Genomic DNA, 21947 nt, shown 5'->3' with positions numbered 1-21947 from the left:
ATTCTTGGCCTCTTTATCAACTTGACGTTCATAATGCATTTCTCCATGGTGATCTCATGGAGGAAATTTACATGACTCCACCTCCTGGTCTTCGGCGACAGGGGGATAATTTGGTATGTCACTTCAACAAGTCACTTTATGATTTGAAACAAGCCTCTTGATAGCAAGTTCTCCCAAGCCATTAAGTTTGCTAGCTATGTTCAATTCGAAAGCTGACTATTCACTTTTCACCAAACAAGAAGGCAAGTCATCCACTGTTCATTTTATTTACATTGATGACATTCTAATTACAGGAAAATACTAAGTTCCTTATCAAAGATCTTGGTAATTTAAAATACTTTTTGGGCATACAAGGGGCACTCTCTAAGAAAGGGATTTCTATTTCACAAAGGAAATACTGGTTGGATATTCTTGATGACGTGGGATTTCTAGGATCTAGGCCTATTAAATTTCCTATGGAGCAACATCGAAAATTACTTCCGATGAAGGTGAGATTCTCAAAGATCCGACCAAGTATAGGAGGTTGATTGGTCATCCAATTTACATCCCTATTACCGGGCCAGACATCACATATTCAATCCACATGTTAAGTAGATTTATGCAGGCTCCTTGAAAGCTGCATTATGAAGCTGCCTTGCGTATCTTAAAATATTTGAAAGGTGCATCTGGACAAGGTATAATGTTATCTTCTCAAAGTTGATCTTAAGTTGAAAGCATATTGTGATTCGGATTGGGCAGGATGTCCTACCACTCAATGGTCCACAATTGGTTATTGTGTTTTCCTTGGAGACTCTTATTCCATGGAAAAGTAAGCATCAAAAAACCATTACTTTGTCGTCTGCCGAAGTAGAGTATAGGTCCATGGCAGTAGCATGTTATGAGTTAACATGGTTGCAGAATTTGTTTCGTGATTTACAAATCCACAACAAAGGGGTGGCTACCTTATTTTGTGACAACCAAACTACTCTTCATATTGCAGCTAATCCAGTGTTTCAACATGACAAATTGAAATTGATTGTCACTTTGTTCGAGATAAAATCATGGAAGGAAAAATCGTCATGGGATTTGTTCCATCCATGTCATAGGAAGCCGACATCTTTACCAAATCTTTGGGCAAGGAAAGATTTCATTCTTTGTTAGTCAAGTTGGGTGTTCATGACATTCACTTTCCAACTTGAGGGGGAGTGTTGAGAAGTCAATGGTTCTTTCACAATTCATATCCTTGATCAATGTCAATTAGGGAAAGATCAACGTGAATTAGGGAACAAATAATGAAATTGATAATATTCCTTCTTTGTAACAAATAACTAGTTTATAGGAATCATTTGTAATTATATAATGATGTAGTATTGTACAATTTAATTAATACGATTTAAGCAAATTCAGAAATTCTTTCCAAACCTAAATTTAAGAGACATTACATTATTTTGTCAGAGAAATCAATCAATTATTGGGCTTACACAGGATGGATCAAATATGGTTTTTTGTTTTTTTGTGGAAAGATAAGTTTTATTAAACTCAAATTGCGACATTTACATTGGAAGCCAGAGTATTGAACAACCACTCTGGCTAAAAAACATCCTATGTATGAACACCACCTATACGAGAGATAAACGAAGCCACTAGATGTGCTTCCCTATTACAACTTTGGGGAGCAAAAATAAACTCTACTGACTGCAATTGCATTTGCACGCACTTAATGTCAAAGAGAAGACTTTCAATAACAATGTTTGGTTCTGTTGTTCCATTGATCATATCCACAAGCCCCTTAGAGTCTGTTTCCACCTAAATCACATCAAACCCTCTATTCAAACAAGCAAGCAAGGCTGCTCGTACACCCTCTGCATCCGCCATCAAACTTGATTCACATGGGAAATTTCCCATTCTTCCTGCCGCCTTAAAAATCCTTGCAAAGTCCCGTGCCACCCAACTGTAGCCTCCCTGCCCTATTTCTTTAAGCCATGCGAAATCACAATTCACCTTAATCCTGTGAAATAAGGGACCTATCTAACATGAAGGCAGCATCTGCTCCTCCCTTACATACCTTGGCATCCCTTCCAGCGGTGCACCCTTGATTGCTTTTGATTCTTCAATCTCATTCCTTTGTTGTTTTAGCAAATGAATAGCCTCAACCAGCTCCACCGATTTCTTCTCAAAGATCAAGCTATTTCTACATTTCCATAACCTTCATAAGCCACACACCACCCACCTCAATAACTTTCCATTATCATGCTCCAGTCTGTACCGCTTGGCAATGTTGGAAATGTGCCCTAAAACCAATCATATGATGATACCTTATGGACATTTCACATGTTAAACTAATCTAGTTTAATATAAAAGGGCAAAGATTATTGTTTGAAGCCATCTTATATAAATTTTATATGCTTAAACGATAAGTCCAACGTATATGTAATTGAGAGAATGTGATCTAAAGAAGTTAGATTCATGAGACCATTCTCTTTTCTATACATATCCTAAATGTTCCTGATCATAGGATTGCCAATTCGGCATTGACAGTTCGTTAAGATCAGTACATCTTATATCTTCTCTTAGGGAGAGTGACTGGTCTTGAGTCATTGGTGTGACTGACACCAAGACAAGTACATAGGTGCTCAATAGAGATTGAGTCTACTGAACGCGATCAACAAGGAGTTCTCATACTCATGTCACATGAGAACTCATGGATAATGTAAAGTAGTCCTTTGACCTGAGGCATCATAGTTGTCTTGTGGTTAGGTCTTTGATCTTTTTGTCTATGTCAAAGTCACTCCGTCAGAGGGTGTCCATGACATGGTTGGGGTTAAGCCACTAAGCCATAGAGGCAAGTGAATGCGCAACAAGGGATCTCTAACCTTTAAACCATTTGAGGGAGAATACATTATGATATGATTAAGAATCTCTGGCCAGAGTATGAATAAGATTTAGGAAGTTGTTTATCTAGGTCACTCATCTCCTCATCAATGTTCTCCTTGGCGTGGAAAAATTAGAGGTTCCCTATTTTGGGAACTTAGAAAATCCTTTCAACCATCCTCCTCCAATAAATCCACGGAGCTAAGAAGCAAGGAATGAAGGCCCTCTCCTTGGGTGATTAGCCTTTGCTTATGCAAAGATGAATCAACAAATGTATAAGATTTCTCAACTCACTTTGTTCTTGAGTTGAGTCTTGGTTCACCATAACTACTAGGATTTGAATTTTATGGGTTAAGGAACCCATGACAAATGATATATAGATATTTGTGGGAAGTCCTCTCCTCCTTCCCCTCAGAAAAGAGAGAGATTCCGGAGATCCCTTCCCTTTTTTTTTCCTTCACCACCGCCTTCCCCCACTTCTCGATTCCTCCTCCCCTTTTCCTTTTTCTTTTTCTTTATTTTATTATTATCTATTTGTTTATATATTCTATCTATTATTATTAAACTTGTTTATACCATATTTAGGGCCTCGTATTTAGACCTCGTATAAATACTCGGGGGACTTAAATGTAATTATGTAATAAAGGAAGGGGCAAATATGTAATTAGGTGAGGAGCCCTTATTCTATAAAAAGGCCTCATCACCCTCACAAACCCTAAGTCTCTCCTATCTAGAGCAAAGCTCTCACAATCTCTCCCTCACAAATGCTCTCTGATAAATACAATCAATGTGGACGTAGCCCAAACCTTGGGGTGAACCACGATACATCTTGTGTTATTTGCATTTCTTGCAGATTCACGGCCGGATTTATGTTGTTCCAAGACCTCCAGTTTTGTGCATCAACATTTGGCACCGTCTGTGGGAATCGATACGAAAAGTTGTGTCGGTTCTTTCTCAATTTTGTTTTACCTCTGCCGTGGATCTGCAAAACCCACACAAAGACAAAACACCTACCACGCTTTTCTGAGCCTTCTCAATTTTGTCTTTTAAATTTCTGGTGTCAAGAAATGGTTGGTGATTTGTTAGCAAGAGAGTCCATCAATCCCTACCTACTCTCATTCCAACAGCTCAAGGTTGAAGAATCACCATTTTGCAACCCCATATAGCTCTCTGGATTTCCATTACCCTGGCCCTCCAAACCCAGACCCGGATCCGAATCCAACCCATTACCTACAGCATCCAAGTTCTCCCCATAATCACCCATTTACATCAGTTTCAGACCCGACCCATTTGGATTCAGACCCTCTAGAAGCAATCCAAATTGCCCATTTGAAGCTAGGAGTGAGCTGAAGCTCCCTAAGATATCCATCACCCCGCGGTCTTGGTCGACTTTCGGGGCACAGACCTGGGTCCGATTAGGCTGCGAATTCGGGTTTTGAGCTGCTGCTGCTGATGAGCTCGACAGTGACGATGAGGAGCGTTTCGAAGCTGACGACGATGATTTCTTCATGTTCTTCCTTTTTTCGCCGTCGACAGGGATGTTTCTCTGAGCACCGCCTTTGGTCCAGTACCGCTTACAGTCCTTGCAGAAGTGGCGCGGCTGCGAGAGGTTGTAGTTGTTGTTGTAGCAAAACTTGGTGTTGGAGGACTCGCAGTGTGGACATTTCAGCTGCTCTTACTCTGGAAATTAGGGTTTTATGGGCTGAAACGTTGTAGGGTCCTGCATTTTTTGAGACCCCAAGTTCCTGGCCGCTACAATGGCACTCTTAAAGTCCGATGCTCCACCAACAAAGCCCTCATCGTATCTCTCTCCCTCCCCTCCCTCAACCTCCGTATAGTGTTCTGAAGCCTATGTTCGTCACGGAACGGCTGCAATTAAGAGAGCCGTGAAGAGGGAGGAGGAGAAATTTGATGATGAGCTGCAAGTAGACAGAAAAAAGAAATGAGGCGTGAAGAGATCGTCGTCGTCCGTGTCATCCAGCAGAGGAGGAGGTGGCGCAATGAGATGGTGTCAGGCGGACGGGTGCACAGCTGATTTGAGTGAAGAAAAGCAGTATCATAGAAAGCATAAAGTTTTGTGCTTGTCTCTGGCCTCCACCAAAGGTTTTGCCAGCAATGCAGCAGAAAAATGCGGAGTAAGAATGGATGGGCACGACCAGGCTGTCCAAGAAAAGCTCTCTCTTTTCTTTCACATATTCCCCAAAGTCTCTTTTCCTTTACAGAAAATAAAAATGAGAAGTAAGAATGGATGGGCACGACCAGGCTGTCCAAGAAAATGGAGTGGGTTTGCAAGCAAAAGATACCTTACAAAGCAACACCGGTGGACAGAGAATGAGCGGGGAGATCAAGAAAAGCAAAAAACAAAAGCAAAAAGAGAAAGTAAAAGCAGATAGCAAGAGCAAGGAATAAACACCCCACCAGAATGATGTAATTTATTTTCCTTATCTTTCGGAAACATGTGTATAAACCCTATCAGAGGGTAATATGTATAAACCCCATCAGAGGGTAAAAAAAAAATGGCAAAGCCCAAAATAAATGGGCTGGAATGTTGTGTGAAGGGCGAAGGGCCATAAGCCCAAAATAGCTCCAACCAAGCGATCAAAAGTACGCCCAATACTCAACAATTATTCGGCAACCTGCCACTATTATCACCAACCAGGTGACCAAAAGTACGCCTAGTACCCCACAATTATTCGGCAACCCGCCACTATTACCACCAACCAGGTGATGAAATGTACAACCCGTACTCTAATATCATTTGGCAACCAGCCATTCATGCCACCAACCAGGTGATGAGATGTACAACCCGTACTCTAATTTGGCAACTAGCCATTCATGCCACCAATGAGGTGATGAAATGTACAACCCGTACTCTCTTTCATGCCACCAACTAGGTGATCAAAAGTACGCCTAGTACTCTAAATTATACATGAGCACTACTCATGTCATTCATACATAAACATTCATGAGCATCACTCATGACAATCATACATAAACATTCATGACCATCATTCATGTCAACATTCATGAGCATCACTCATGCTAACATTCATGAGCATCACTCATGACAACATCCATAAGCATCACTCATGTCAATCAACATAAACATTCATGAGCATCACTCATGTCAATCAGCTTCAAAAGCTTCATTTACAGAGCTTTAGCTTTAAAAGTTTCATTTACAGAGCTTTAGCTTCAAAAGCGTCATTTACAGAGCTCTAGCTTCAAAGCTTCACTTGCAAAGCTTCACCTACAACGCTTCAGTGCAGGGTATACAAATACCGCCTCCGAACAACCGCTATTTCGGCCCATACATGGATTCAATTTGAAGTCTCTAGCCAACAGACTCTATTGACCGAAGACTTGGGGGACTACATTAGGTACCATATATTGGGCCTCAACTGGGCCTTATGAAAAATACTTGGGGGACTTAGCCCATTACTTATGTATTGAGGAGCGAGCCCTTATTCTATAAAAGGGACTCCCTCACTTTCATTAGAGAGCACCCTTTATTCATGTACTGAGGATCGAGCCCTTATTTTATAAAAGGGACTCCCTTACCACCATTAAAGAGCATCGCCGCCTACTGAGCAACTGCCTCGCCACGAGCATCAACTCTAGCCCATCATTTATGTATTAAGGAACAAGCCCTTAATCTATAAAAGGGACTCCCTCACCTTCAAACGCTGCATGCCGAGCTAACCAAGGCAACATAAGCCACGAGCCGAGCAGCCGAGCAGCGTGTGCTACTTCTAGTTGAGCGACATTTCAGATTGAGCACAACCTCATATCGAGCATCAGTTCAAGACATCATCTAGTTACTTCGGCCCACACATGGACTGAATTTCAAGTCTCCAGCCAAAAGACTCTTTTGACTGAAGACTTGGGGGACTATTGTTTATACCATATTTAGGGCCTCGTATTTAGACCTCGTATAAATACTCGGGGGACTTAAATGTAATTATGTAATAAAGGAAGGGGTAAATATGTAGTTAGGGGAGGAGCCCTTATTCTATAAAAGGGCCTCCTCACCCTCACAAACCCTAAGTCTCTCCTAACTAGAGCAAAGCTCTCAAATAAATACAATCAGTGTGGACGTAGCCCAAACCTTGGGGTGAACCACGATACATCTTGTGTTATTTACATTTCTTGCAGATTCACGGTCGGATTTACGTTGTTCCAAGACCTCCGGTTTTGTGCATCAACAAAACTTACCCCTTATTCTTAAAATTATTAAAATATCCTTAACTTTCGTGTTTTGTAACCTTCTCGTTCTAGCTCCAGTTTTTGTTCCGCTTGCTTTATACGTTATTATGAACGAGTACTATAAGGCTATACTAGTTAATATGTCACATGTGTCCCAACTACGAAGTCAACACAAATATACACATACTACATGAGCATTTTGGCCATTTCCCACATTGAGAATTCAAAATACTATACTACAGGAATAGGTTGTTATAAAGTCACATTCACCCTCCTATGGGCATTTTGGTCTTTACACATTTTATAAAGTCACATTCACCCTACTACGGGCTATAACAGGTTGACTATGAGACTTTGAGCAACTTTATTTAATATTAAACGAACATTTTGGTTCAAATTCTTTCACAACATAATTGTCTTACATTGGCTTCATTATTAAGTTAGCCTGTGACATCATCTCTCAATAGGGTCATATGGTCAATTTAGTGACGGCCAGCACATCTCGACCTCATAACTTGTGTTATTGGGGCTCAAAGTGTGTCAGTTAGAATTATGTTTACTAATAAGACATATATCACGAGTGCACCATTAATCTATGTGCTAAATGTTTGTATCATACTTCACCAATCTCGAAAGTACCGAGCACCAGTCAACTTTATTCCTCTAGAGATCCACTAAAGGGTTCATGCTAAGGCACCCCTGCCAAAGCACATGAGTTCATCTCCAAGCAAGAGGCCAATCACAGCATGACATGTGTCAACTTCAGAATAAAGCTCATAGAGTCCCACATCAACTGTGGACTCTCCTCAACTATAAAAAAGATCATTCTCCTACAACTAATCCCAATGTCATTATTGTACTTCAATTATTATTAAAACTTACTAATGATGATTATGCTTAAACCATTGTATCATGTAAACTGTACATTTTTAATGAGAACTCTTCTACCATCGTGGACATAGCCCAACTTAGGGTGAACAATAGACATCTTGTGTTTGCTTCCTTTTTTTATGTTTCTACATATTATCATCACTAGGTGACTGGAGCAACCTTGTGAAAGTCGCAAACTGGATACTTTACGTGCTTAAAGTGTCCACGACATAGTTGGGACTAATCCATTTAATCATAGGGATATGTGAATGTGCAACAAGGGATCTCTAACCTTCAAACCGTTCGGGGACAATACTCTATGTATGATTAAGGATCTCTCGCTAGAGTATGAACAAGATTTAGGAAGTCATTCCAAATCAGATTCAAGGTAATCATATAGGCAAGAGAGTCACATTGGATAGAAGACATGAATAAACTATCACACCGAATAATATGATCAAGAGTATTGATTTAGAGAAAAATCGTATTGCATTCGCAATCCCAAACTGAATAGATTCTTCACCTTCTTCTGATTAGCTTGGGTAACCATGACATACTACTAGGTGTCACTCATGGCTTGTGGAAACCCTGAATATGTATAATCACTTAAGGGAGAATTAAAAGTAATTTTCAATTCACAATCGATTAGTAAGAGTTCTAATCCCCTACTGTCTCGCTAAAAGGAACCTAACGGATCGCACACCACATAAGGTAATGTTTGAAGGATATGATGAGTATGGAAACTTAAATAGTTTAATTTGTTGTGGTTAGGATTACTTAATATGATAATTAATCAAACGAAAAATTTCATTGTAAACTTGGGATTAATTAATGTTAATTAATTAAACAAAAAATTTTGTTTAGACCTCAGGTTAGTTTTGGGCCTCAAGGCCCAAATGGGCATTGAAAGGTCAAGCCCATAAGCTTAAGTTTTATGACAACTTAAACACAAAATGGCTCGGTTTAAAAAAAAAACACAAAATGGCAAAAGGCCTAACTAGAGTGAGGTTGGAAATAGAGAGGAAAGAGTGAGGCCGGATCTTATTACAACTTATAGCACTCAATTGTAAAGGGCTATATAAGTGACTTTATAACCTTACACTTATTAGGGTTTCTTTGTGGAAAAATGAGAGAACAAAAGCTCTCGCTTTCTCTCTAAGAGGCCAGCCACATTAGGATATTTTCACTAGCATAAAACTCTTCCAATGTCACTCATCTTCTTCTTTCATCATCCTTGGGGTCAGAACTCAGAGGTCTCTAACTTTGAAGACTTTTGGAGAATCCATTTCTCCATCCAAATCCAGAAGACATAGAGCTAAGAAGCAAAGTTTTTCCATCTTATCCATAGACCCAAGGAGAAAGGAAACAAAGGAAAAAGGGCCTTCACATGAGTGATTAACCTTCACTAATCAAAGAGGTGCTTCAAAGGTATAAAGTTTCTCAACTCACTTTGTTCTTTGAGTTGATTCTTGGTTCACCACCACTAATAGACTTTGAATTTCATGGTTTAAGTTTTGTTTTAATGTGCATACAAGCATGCTTCTGCCATTTAATTGGTAAATGCATGCAATATGTTTCTTAATGAACTTAATTTCTCAAATATTCTCCTTCATTACGTTGTTCCAAAATTTCACTGATTCTATGTATCAACGCTAACAATATAATTTCATTAGCATAGAAACTAAGTAGTCAAGTACCGTTGAACTGTTATCATCCCTAAAAATACATAATTTAGAGGTACTCAAAACGAATAACATTATAGACCAAATTTGAAGGCAGTTCAAAGCATAAATTTAAAGAAAAAGGTGGACGAGAGCTAAACATAGTTGTTGTGAGATGATGAACTGTTGATAGAATGCCTTTCCGACAAAACAACAAACAAGTCCATTAAATCTACATATCATAAAACCAACAAAACAAGTCACTTAAGCCTACACAACATGTTCATAAAACCTACACAACAAGTCCATTAAAATGAAAACAACAACAAACAACATTAAGAAAATTCTACTTTGCAAAATTAACTTAAAAACAATAAGCACAACAACATCACTTAAAAAAATGAAAACAACAATAAGCATCACAAGACATTTATCAAATTCGTATTGCAAAGATGAAGAAGTTGAGGTTCCACCATAAAACCAATTGGTTATACGGACAGTAGACCAACCTCTTATAAGTCCATGCAAGGTCCCTCATCTCATCAATGTGGGATTCGTTCTCAACATGCCCCCCCACGTGTGGCGATTTTTCAAGCCTAACACATGGGCAACACAAATCGGGTGATGTAGAGCACGTGTGGCCGTGGGGATTCACATGAGGGACTGATAGGAGCATATTTATGCGACTTAGTTAGCTTGTTTCTTGGCATTTATGTTGTTAGTTCCTAGTTATTTTATTATTTTAAGCTATTTTCATGTGTTTATAGGTCCAAAGGGCTAAAGTGGCAAGAAAGTGTACTTTGGGGCATTTTGGATCAGTTTTGGGCTCGGAATGGATAGTACATGCATGGAGGAAGGTGGATGGACGAATTTGAAGACCAAAAGAGACTAGGAATGTGCTAAGAAGATGAAGGAATTAAGTCATGAAGGAGGGAAGAATTTGGAGCCATGTGTTCCCTTCCATATCTCCTTGTTGCATCAAACTTTACCTTTCACTTTGTGACATAATTTTTCCTTTCCCTTTCCCTTTCACTTTGTGTCATAACTTTCCCTTTACCTTTCACTTTGTGTCATAAATTTTCATTTCCCTTTCACTTTGTGTCTTTCCCTTTCCCTTTCACTTTATGTCATAACTTTCCCTTTACCTTTCACTTTGTGTCATAACTTTCCCTTTACCTTTCACTTTACCTTTCACTTTGTGTCATAACTTTCCCTTTCCCTTTCACATAACTTTCTCTTTACCTTTCACTTTGTGTCATAACTTTCTCATTTCCTTTCACTTTATGTCAAAACCCTTCCTTGTCCCCTTTGCCTTTCCTTCTCCTATAAATAAAAGCCTTTGCCACACACCATTCAAATAATCCATGCTTCACCAGATTTCATCCATCCTCCACCACAATCTACCACCATTCAACACAACCAAAAACACATCCACACACCATCCCTCTACTTTGTCGCACCCCCTTACCAACCCAAATCCATTCCTAACCCAGAAACACATCCAAAATCATCCCTTAACCTTTGTGCTGCAGCAAGGAAAATAAGAGAGATGAGCTTGAAGGTGCAGGGCATTCAAGTTGATTCGTTGGGCATTTTAGGTGTAATCAATCTTTTGTTTTCAATGTTTAAATTCAATTTTGTTTCTTTTGCTGTGAACATGAGAGGCTAAACTTGTTTTAGCTAAGGGAGACTTTTTTTTTTTTTTTGGTGAACGAGATAATGCATTACCTGGGCAGAGATGCCAAAGAGAACAAGAAAGCTTACAACAAAGCAAACAGGCCAGCTACGACCAAGCAAGAAACGAAGTACAAGGAGGAAACATCCGACACCGCATCAAATGCTAAAAGTGTCACTCCTTGCACCAAACCTACAAGCCTAATGGGGACAAAGGAGGCCGTCATTACACAGAACATGAACAAGGGAAGATGGGGGCCGGTTAACCCAAACAAAATCACATACCTCCCTACTTTGCCGCGACGCCAAACTGTCCGCTGCCTTGTTGGCCGATCTTGGAACCCAAGACCAGCGGCAATCTTGGAAAGCCTTCCCCAGACTTGTGCACTTAGCTAGCAAAGGAAAAGCATCCCAACTGCCCATCGAATTAAGATCCTGAAGACAAGACACAGAGTCCAAAGAATCTGATTCAATGATAATATCATTCCACCCCATATACCGCCCCAACAAACAGCCATGCAAAATTGCCTTAGCTTAACCATTGCCACACTCGAGGCACAGATCTTCTTTCTGCATGCAACCACAAACCTGCCATGATCATCCCAAGCCACCACACCCACGAAGCCCACACTCTCCCTAGCATTCCAACTTGCGTCCACATTTATCTTGATGAAACTCGAGCCAGGAGGAGACCAAGATAAGTCATTTCCCTGATCCAGATCATTGATCCGAGGCCTACTACTTGGAACACGATTGGCCTCTAGGAACATACCCACCGAATGATGAACAGCGGGGATAACCTGCCTTGGGTAAATTGGTTGCTGCTTAAAGATAAAGTTGCACCGAGACTTCCAAATATGCCAACAGGTAATAGCAATATATGAGAACGGTTTGATCATTTCACCCCTGTTAGCAAAAGTCGCATCATAAATATCATTTAACCAATTTACCCAAGAAATTATCCCCTCCCTGCCAATACCGCCAGTCAAACTTCCCTCATTCCACACCGTCTCTACCCACGGACATTGGAGAAAAAGATATTTCGTTGATTCCTCAGCCGAGTTACAGAGAAGGCACATGGGGGAATGAGAAGAGAGCCTAAAGAACAGGTTTGCCATCGTTGCCACTGCCGTATGAAGAGACTTCCACATGAATACCCTTATTTTTTTAGGAACCTCCAAATTCTACATGCACTTCCATAACTGATTCGGTATCATATCAGACCTATCCAGGTTGACATTCCTGTGAATATGGGTCCTGGACAAAGCCCAATGATAACCAGATTTTACCGAGTATGCTCCCTTTTTTTCGAAAGGCCACACCAATCTATCCTTTAAGGTTAGATCACCCAAAGGGATTTCCAAAATCACCTTGATCTCTTCCTCCACCACAAAAGGTTTCAAGAAATCAACCTCCCAATCCCCAGACTCATTACAAATCAAAGAGTTGACCCTCAAATTCCTAGAGACTTGAACCGTACCCAATGGAGAAGGTCTTCCCGAGGGGATTGAAGGAAGCCATCTGTCCACCCATACCCGAACCTATTTGCCATTCATAATCTGCCAGTGTGCACCTCCGAAAATAATATCTCTTCCAACAAGGAGACTTGACCAAGCCCACGAAGCTCTTCCTCCCCATTTTGCATCTGAAGGATGATTTTGTGAAAAACATGTTCATTTGAATAACATCTATAGCATGCATTTAACAATTAAAAGGCGGAATCATGCTTGCATGCATTCAAAAACAAAACATTACCCATGAAATTCAAAGCCTAGTAGATTGGTGAACCAAGACTCAACTCAAATCAAAATGAGTTGAGAAATATATACCTTTGTAGATTCCTCTTTGCATAAGCAAAGGCTAATCACCCAAAGAGAGGGCCTTCATTCCTTGCATCTAAAATCTATGGATTTGGATGGAAGAATAGGTTTCTCCAAGTTCCCAAAATTGAGAACCTCTAAGTATCTTCACCAAGGTTAGATTGGAGAAGAAATGAGTGACCTTGGAGTAGTAGGATTGCTAGCTACACCCTCCAAGGAGGCCGGCCTCTTTAGAGAGAAAGAGAGAGACATGTTCTCTCCAATTTTCTCCAAAAGAAACCCTAAATGAATTTTGGCTATAAAGTCATATTTATACCTTAATTCATTGGAGTGGCAAACTTGTAAATAAGTCCAAAACCCACTCCAAAACTAAATGGCCGGCCATTGGGATATTATTGGGCTAATTGGGCCTTTGTGAATCATTATTCATTAAGTTGTCATACAACTTAAGTCAAAGGGCTTGACGTTCGAAGCCCATTGGGCCTTAAGGTCCAAAACTATCCCGAGGTCTATAACGAACTTATTCGTTTGATTAATTAACATATTAATTAATCCTTGCCATAAATAATTAAACCATTTAATTATTCTTACTCATCTCCATTGTTTCTTCAATCTCCACCTTACACGGTGTACGATCCATTAGGTTCCTTTTAGCGAGGCAGTGGGCGATTAAAACCATTTCACATCGATTGTGAATTGAAACTTACTTTCAATTCTCCCTTTAGTGATTATACACGTTTAGGGCTTCCACAAACCATGAGTGACACCTAGTAGCATATCATGGTTACCCAAGCTAATCAGAAGAGGTGGAGAACCTATTCAGTTTAGGATTACAAATGCAAAACGGTCTTTCTCTAATACAATACTCTTGACCACATTGTTTGGTTTGATAGTTTATTCATGTCTACTATCCAATGTGATTCGTGTGCTTATATGATTACCTTGAATGTGATTTGGAACGCCTTCCTAAATCTCATTCATACTCTGGCTAGAGATTCTAAATCATATCATAGAGTATTCTCCCCCAAACGGTTTGAAGGTTAGAGATCCCTTGTTGCGCATTCACTTACCTCCATAGCTAAGTGGCTTAACCCCAACTATGTCGTGGACACCCTCCTGATGGAGTGACTTTGACATAATCAAAGATCAAGGACTTAACCACAAGACAACTATGATGCCTCAGGTCAAAGGGCTACTTTGCATTATCCCAACCATGAGTTCTCATGTGACATGAATATGAGAACTCTTCGTTGATCGTGTTCAGTGAATCATTCTCTATTGAGCACCTACGTACTTGTCTTGATGTCACACACACCAATGACTCGAGACTAGTCACTCTCCCTGAGAGAAGACACCGCACGTACTGATCTTAACGGACTGTCAATGCCCAATTGGCAATCCTATGATCAGGTACGTTTAGGATGTGTCTACGAAAGAATGGTCTCATGAATCTAACTTCTTTAGATTGCATTCTCCCAATCACATATTCCTTGGACTTATCGTTTAAGCATATAACATTTATATGAGACGGCTCAAACAATAATCTTTGCCCTTGATATTAAACTAGATTAGTTTAACATGTGAAATGTCCGTAAAGTATCATCATATGATTGGTTTTAGGGCACATTTCCAACAGCATCAAGGAAAGAACAATTAGGGAAGTATCGGGCTTTAAGCACCATCGCCCACAAAGAATTTGGTTTCGATAACAACCTCCAACATTGCTTTGCCAAAAGAGCATCGTTGAAATCTGTGAAGCACCGCAAACCAAGTCCACCATCTTGTTTTGATCGGCCCAATATTTCCTTAGAGACCCAATGAATACGGTTCTCGCCCTCTTTTTGACCCCACCAAAACTATATCAAAGCATCATGTCAATTGCAAAGAGTCGAAGGAAATTTGAAGAGGTTCATAGGATACGCCAGAATTGCTTGCGCCATCGCCTTGATAAGGATTTCACGCCCCACCTAAGAGAGAGTAGTACGCTTCCAACCTTGGATTTTTCCTAACAGACGACCTTTGATGTAAGCAAGTCCGTTCTTTTTAGATTTACCCCAGATAGCTGGAACACCCAAGTACAATCCCGGATCCCCAACTATTTCCATACCAAGAATGGTAGCTAGCTGGATTGAGAGAGACTCCGGTACATTTCCCCCGAAGTAAACACTGGATTTTGACTTATTGACCTGTTGTCCCAAAGCCAAGCAGTACTCATCCATTACCTGAACTAAATTCCTGCAATTTCTCTCATCCGCCTTCATGAAAATCAGAGTATCATCGGCAAAAAATATATGAGAGATCATGGGACCGGCAAGGCCCATTTTTACCCCTTCAATCTATTTTCTTTCACCCGCCTGCTTAATAAGAAGAGATAGCACCTCACTGACCAGCAAAAAGAGATATAGGGACAGGGGATCCCCCTGGCGAATCCCGCGAGAAGGAGCGAACCGAGGTCCAGGTTGACCATTTAGGAGAATGGCGAAACTAACAGTGGAAATACACCCCAGGATTAAATTTCTCCAACGACTATCAAAGCCCATCTTCTCCATAACTGCCAATAAGAAGTCCCATTCCACCCTATCATAAGCTTTATGCATGTCTAGTTTAATTCCCAACTCCAGCTTGCATTTCGTCTTTCTTGTTTTAAGGAAGTGGAATAGCTCATGCGCAATACCAATGTTGTCTTGAATTTGTCTACCTTCCACAAAAACATTTTGGGTTGGAGAGATCAGATCTGGTAGAAACCTTTTTAAGCAATTAGCCAGAACCGTGGATAGAATTTTGTAAGAAAAGTTGCAGAGGCTGATGGGGCGAAAATGAGACACAGACTCCGGGTTTGGAACTTTTGGAATTAGAGCCAGGTGAGTCGCATTGATTCGCAAAGGTTGTAAAGACCCAACCATCAGATCCTCAATCATTTTATTTACGTCCGCAGCTATAATATCCCACTGTGACCTATAAAAGATGCCTTGGAAACCGTCAGGGCCTGGGGCTTTAAGACCACCCATTTTCAAAGCAGCCTGTTTTATCTTGTCCGTCCGCAGAAACCGGAGCCGATAATATAGCATTCATCTCCTCCGAAACCTTAGGAATGACGCAGTCAAGGATGCCACCCCAGTCCCTATGTCCCGAAGAAGAGAATAGATCCATAAAGTGTTCATCAAACAGCCTACGAACCTTATCAGGATTATCCACCCACTGCTCGTTACCACTCTTAAGAGTTACCACCTTATTCCTCCTTTTTCTTTGTAAAGTAGACTAATGAAAGAACTTTGTAATGGCATCCCCTTCCTATAACCATTGGACCCTTGATTTTTGTTTCCATACACATTCCTCCTAACTCCACAAAGTGTCAACAGCTTTTGATAAATCATCAATTTCTTGAGAGTTGCTTCTCTAGTCCATTTGAAGCCGTCCCAGGTGGCGCATCATCTCCTGAATTTTCCAGCGTCTCTGACTAAATTTCCTTCCACTCCACCTAAGAAGCCGAACGCGGCAGTCAAAGATTTTTTTGTTCCATCTCTCAACCGAGTTGCCTTCCTGGGGTTGCACCCAGACTTGTTTCACAATCTCCTTACAATCTGCCTCGTTCGCCCAGTATGCCTCAAACCGGAATATCTTTTTCCTTTTTTCCACCTTCAGAACACAGTGCACAAGAACAGGGTTATGGTCAGAACCCAACGTCGTGCCAATAGAAACCAAACAATTAGGCTAAAGAACCTGCCAATTTTCATTCCCAAGCGCTCTGTCCAATCGTGCCTCCACTAACTGCCCATTTCGTTTCCCTCGCCAAGTGAATTTAGAGCAACTCCAGCCTTGCTGGTTGCTCGGGCGTCAGGCGAGGAGAAAGGGCCCTCGGGCCGGTGGGAGCAAATCCAGCGGGGAAGGGCCCGAGTGAGGGTGGGAGGTCGAGCGAAGGGGGGGTGAGGAGTCGACGGGCCTGTGGCCCGAGGGTTTTGTAATTTTTTATTTTTTTTGTGTCACAGAGAGAGAGAGAGAGAGATAACTTTTGTAATTTTTTATTATTTAAACAAACATAAAAAACTATTATTTTTATTGCTTATTGCCAGGGGGAGGGTTCCAAGGGTGGAGATGTAAATGGCAATTACTGTTCATTAATGGTAATTACTATTCATTTAAGGCAGTTACTGTTCAATGGGGTGGATTGAATAGTGGATTGCCAGGGGGGAGGGCTCCATGGCTGGAGTTGCTCTTAGGGCCATTATAGCCCAAGTCCATTATCTCCAATTTGGTCATAAACTCCTCTAGATATCTTGTTCGATTATATCTCACTTCAACTCCTCCTGATTTCTCATGATCCCATAGAAATTCATTAAAATCCCCACCACATATCCACGGGGTATCATCCGAACCGAAATTCTGTATCATTCCCCTCCAGAAGTCAACCTTCTCACTATTGTAAGACGTTCCGTACACCCTTGTAAACCGGAACACACATTGCAAATCTACAATGCAACAGGTCGCATCAATGAAATGTTTCGAAGAGTCCCTCACATTCACCTGAACCGAATCATCCCACCAGAGACTGAGACCTCCACCCCTTCCAACCGGAGCAACATCAAAACCATTGCAGTACCCCATTCTTCTCCTCACTCCTGCTATTCTATGATCTTTCATTTTTGTTTCAGAGAGAAAAATCATAGAGGGTCTATGTTCCCTAATTAGCCCATGTAGAGCTCGAACTACCGTGTCTGACCTGAGACCACGGCAGTTCCAAAACAGGTGTATCATGGAGACCGTGCGACTGTTGAAGGCCAGCCACCACCACCTCGGGAAGAAGATCCCGGTTGCTTTGCCATTAGATCCTTTGCCTGGACTGTATCTTTCTCTATTCTAGATTTTTTCATGGATGATTGACCTCCCTCCTTTTCCAATCCATCCAACTCACGTTTGTGGTTACTACCAATACCCTGCACCTGGACAACCTTGACTCCCCCCTCTTTACTGATTTCCATACAAAATTTCTACATTGTTACAACTCCTTCCGATTGAGCAAGATCCTCTTCCTGAATCTCTTCTATCCTAGCAGACGGAGTTCCCAAATACTCATTTCTTAATTCCATAGGTGCAAAGTCCATCACAAATCACTGTTTTTCCATAAACCCCCGACCTTCCATCACCCACTGGGTCGGGTTAAGTCTCAAACCTTCCTCCCATCTTTAAGCTCTATGCCATTTTTTTTTCTCCTTACCTTTGCCAGGATGAAGGATTTGTAGGGTCGGTTCTCCTTCATTCTTTTCAGTATTTGTGCTTATTTCCCCCAAGGATTCCTCCCTTCTTTGCTGACTCGAGGACCTTGAGCCTATCTGTGTTGCCCCAGCATGCCTTCTTTCGCCCCCATTAATAGCCATTGGTCTTGGAAAGTCAATGAAATCCCAAACTAGAGCCGCCTTAGTCCATTCTCCGTACCCTGCCATTCCCCCCTTAACGGCTTCATAAGAACACTCTATATTGGAATGCCCAATCCTTCCACATTTATAACAAAAATCCTGTAATCTTTCATATCTAAACTTAATCCATGACTCCTTTTCATTTGTCCTTGGGAGCCACACCCTGTTGTCAATGGGTTTGAAGTATTAATAGCCACTTTTACTCTTAAAAACCCCCGCGCTTTAGCAGTATCCTCAAGTTCCTCAAACTTGCCTATCTTTGCAGCCAGGCGCCTCACATTATCTTCTGAAATAAAGTACAGTGGAACACCTCTAATTTGAATCCAGAACAAAACCTTGTACATGTTAATTTCCTCCAAAGCTAGCTCCTGATTCCATCTTTTGACTGAGAAGTTCTGGTTCATGACTGCCCACGGGACCTGGTTGAGAATCTTAGTAGCAGTGCATTCGTCATGTACAGTGATGATGAATGTGTTGTTTTTAACCCACTTGACATCAATTTCCCCATACTCCTTCCACGAGGATCTTAGGATATTTCGGATTCCCTATTTGTTTAGATTTTTGTTGACCAATGCCATGCCAACCAGTTTAATTCCTTGCTCCATCATTGATAGGTCCATATTTCTTTCCAGGTTAACCACCAGCTCCTCAATTTCCTGCGCTGCCATTTGGTTCCAGTTTTTGTTAACCTTCCCTGACTGCTTTAAGCGAAATATGTAGTAGAGAGACAACTGAGACTCAATCCAATTCCTAGCTCTGTTCTTCTTCTTTCCGACTATGCACCTCCCAATTTTTTTAGACAAAATGTGAAGACAACAGTACCAACAACAAAATTTTAGGTTTTGTGACTTTCTCTTACAAAGTATCTCGACATTATTACCCCATTTAATGTATGTTGAATAGTTGATCTGCACAACTGAGATTGTTCACGTCTGAGGGAATATCTGCCTCCTTTTAATTCCTGGGACTGCCCTCTTGCCTTTAAACCTAAACCCCCCTTTTTGTACACTAGATATGCCATCCTCTTTAATTGATCAAATCCAGTTATGAATTTGTGACTCGTGAATGCAATTTGCTTAACTGTTTTATTCAGAACTTATTCTTATATGTTAATTAAGGGTGCACACTTAGTTTGCATGCATGAATTTGATGCTAGAATATAAAGGAATTTCACATAATCGTTAGGAACTTATATTCACAAGTAGTGAAGGTTGCTAGTCACGATCGCGTTAAGTTAAATTCCTAGCATGAGTATCATGATGTCATAGTTACGAATGCTTTGCCAATGCTTATGATTTTCACAGAACGTAATGATCTTTGATTGTATCTCTATTGTGATGTCATCTAGGGAACTTTTCAAGAATGATTTGGGTTGTCGAATGATGTCATCTAATCCAATAACTAAAGGAAAATCTGAGGGTTAATTAGTGATTGACACGGTTAATCTGGGGCATTGTCGTTCATAATTCAACAAAAGAGTAACTGGAAATCGATTCATGTTCATATAAGTTATGTGTGGATAAGGAACCTCTAGCTAAGCCCACAAACCATCCAAAAATCCAAATTCGTACCAAACTTTGTCTAGTTTAGTTTCTATCTTGTTTTAGTTCAGTTTTGTCAAAACCAAAACCTCCCTTTATTTTAAGTGTCAATTGGGTTAGAATCTGTGTTATTTTGTGTTTTTTGAGTGTCTTGAGTCATAATCAAATCAATTTTCGTTCAAAGTCATCTCTAGTGTCTAGTTTGAGTCAATTGGATTGTTTGAAGCTGTTTTGAGTCTTTTAAGGTTGTTTGAGTCATATAACCTTAGTTAGAGTTTTAGAGTCTAGTTTTTATGTTTTTAGGTCAGTTTAGTTTAGATTAGCAATCCCTCTTAATCCCCGGTTTAGAACGATCCCTACTTATACACATACTACAATTGTCAAAAGAGGGTTTTAATTTGTGTGCTTGTTTTCAATCGCATCAGGGACAACTTGCTCTGCTACCATGAAGAAGTTGAGGTTCCACCATAAAATCAAAGGAAAACTAATGAAAAGGGCTTGAAAACTTTGAGTTTTAATGATAAGGACAAAATAAAGGGTAAAGTGAATAGTACCAGGATTGACTTTTTAGTGTAAAAATGTGGTTTTTCGTTAAAGTGAACAGTACCAGGTGCTTTTCGTTAAAGTTTCCTAAAATCAATTGGTTGTATGAGGACCTCTTATAAGCCCATGCAAGGTCCCTCCTATCATCAATTTGGGATTCATTCTCAACAAAAGAGATATCAATGATGTGAAATTGAGAAGATGTATGCAATGGAATATAAAATAAATAAGGCATAATATTTACAAGATTCGGTAAATGTGCCTACATCCTCACGGCAGTAGTAATGCTTTCTCTCATTATCTGAAATAATAGAAGTACAAAATAACTCTCACTATTTTACTCTCTTCTCTCTAGCCTTATAGCTTACTGATGTGTTTGTCTTCAACGTCTCCAGCTACTTCTTCTCCTCTTAGTTTTATAGGTAAATGGCCAACTATCTTTTCTTCATTAAACTTCCATTTCCAATTTGACAATACATAAAATATAGAAGCTAGGAAACCAATACCTACCAACCCATGATTTGATGTCCAAAGTCATCATGTGGATATTCACACTGATTTTACAATGGCCATTTACATTGCTTTTACAGTACTCCCCATTGGATATCCATACATCAGTATCGTTTAACTCATTAAAACCTTGCTAGGAGAAACTTAGTTGGAAAAATCCTAATCGAAGGAAAAAAAAAGTACAACACACGTGTGTCTTGGATACTCCCCCCTATTAGTATCTCCTCCTTATTCCACATTCTTCAATTTGACTAACTATTAAGTCGACGTAAATTGATACTATGGTGCAACTTCTGGAATGTACACTTTGGTAAAGATTTGGTGAAGGTCTTTCAAGTTATCATTGGAACATATTTGTTTGACTTCAATAACTTTGGCCTTCTGAAACTCATGTGTACTGAAAAACTTTAGAGATATGTATTTCTAAGAGATATGAAGATAAGTGTTTGCTTTGTTAAGCGTTGTAGGATCAATCTATTTTCATATGTAATACAAATGTTGTCTATGAGCGTTTTGTATACAGGTTAGGAGATATTCAGATTTTGCTTGCCTAATAAAACCATGACTTTAGCGACTTCATTGGAATATAACAAGTGCATGTCTATAATTTCTCAAAGATAACAATAGATAAACTTTTTCATTCCAATGCCTATATCTTGGTATTGTTGGATAAATATCAACAATCAACGATAAATTTATTTATGCTAATAAATAATAAATGTGAATAAATTATTTGACAAAGTATGAACAAAATAAAATAATATTAAACAGACAAACGGAGGATCAAAGCTTGCGTACCGCAATGTCCTTGAAACAGAATTTCGTTCCTATTATCTGCTTGTAGTTCGATGGACGTCTGTT

The 21947-nt window shown here is 40.1% G+C and overlaps 1 protein-coding gene and 1 pseudogene across 1 annotated transcript; both read right to left on the bottom strand.

Annotated features, from left to right (window-relative positions):
- Positions 1-1785: 1785 nt before the first annotated feature.
- On the bottom strand, positions 1786-4576 carry LOC126595465 (dof zinc finger protein DOF5.7-like; annotated as a pseudogene).
- A 6886-nt stretch (positions 4577-11462) lies between these two features.
- LOC126595464 (uncharacterized) lies at positions 11463-12412 on the bottom strand. The gene is made up of 2 exons (XM_050261749.1): positions 12001-12412; positions 11463-11725 (listed from the first exon to the last, which is right to left on the bottom strand). Exons 1-2 carry the CDS (start codon positions 12410-12412, stop codon positions 11463-11465), a joined length of 675 nt encoding a protein of 224 aa, XP_050117706.1.
- Between the last annotated feature and the right edge of the window lie 9535 nt (positions 12413-21947).

The sequence above is a fragment of the Malus sylvestris genome, chromosome 13 (assembly GCF_916048215.2).
Source record: "Malus sylvestris chromosome 13, drMalSylv7.2, whole genome shotgun sequence".
Taxonomy (NCBI): Eukaryota; Viridiplantae; Streptophyta; class Magnoliopsida; order Rosales; family Rosaceae; genus Malus; species Malus sylvestris.
Note: the sequence above shows the minus strand (reverse complement) of the source record. Positions and strands in the feature narration are given on the sequence as shown.

What these genes read in the sequence shown, in the direction of transcription:
- LOC126595464 (XM_050261749.1), bottom strand. Translation starts at nt 12,412, where the DNA reads ATGTGGAAGTCTCTTCATACGGCAGTGGCAACGATGGCAAACCTGTTC. An exon ending in GGCCAATCGTGTTCCAAGTA is followed by an intron (nt 11,726 to 12,000) that starts GTAGGCCTCGGA and finishes TCATTGAATCAG; the next exon opens with ATTCTTTGGACTCTGTGTCT.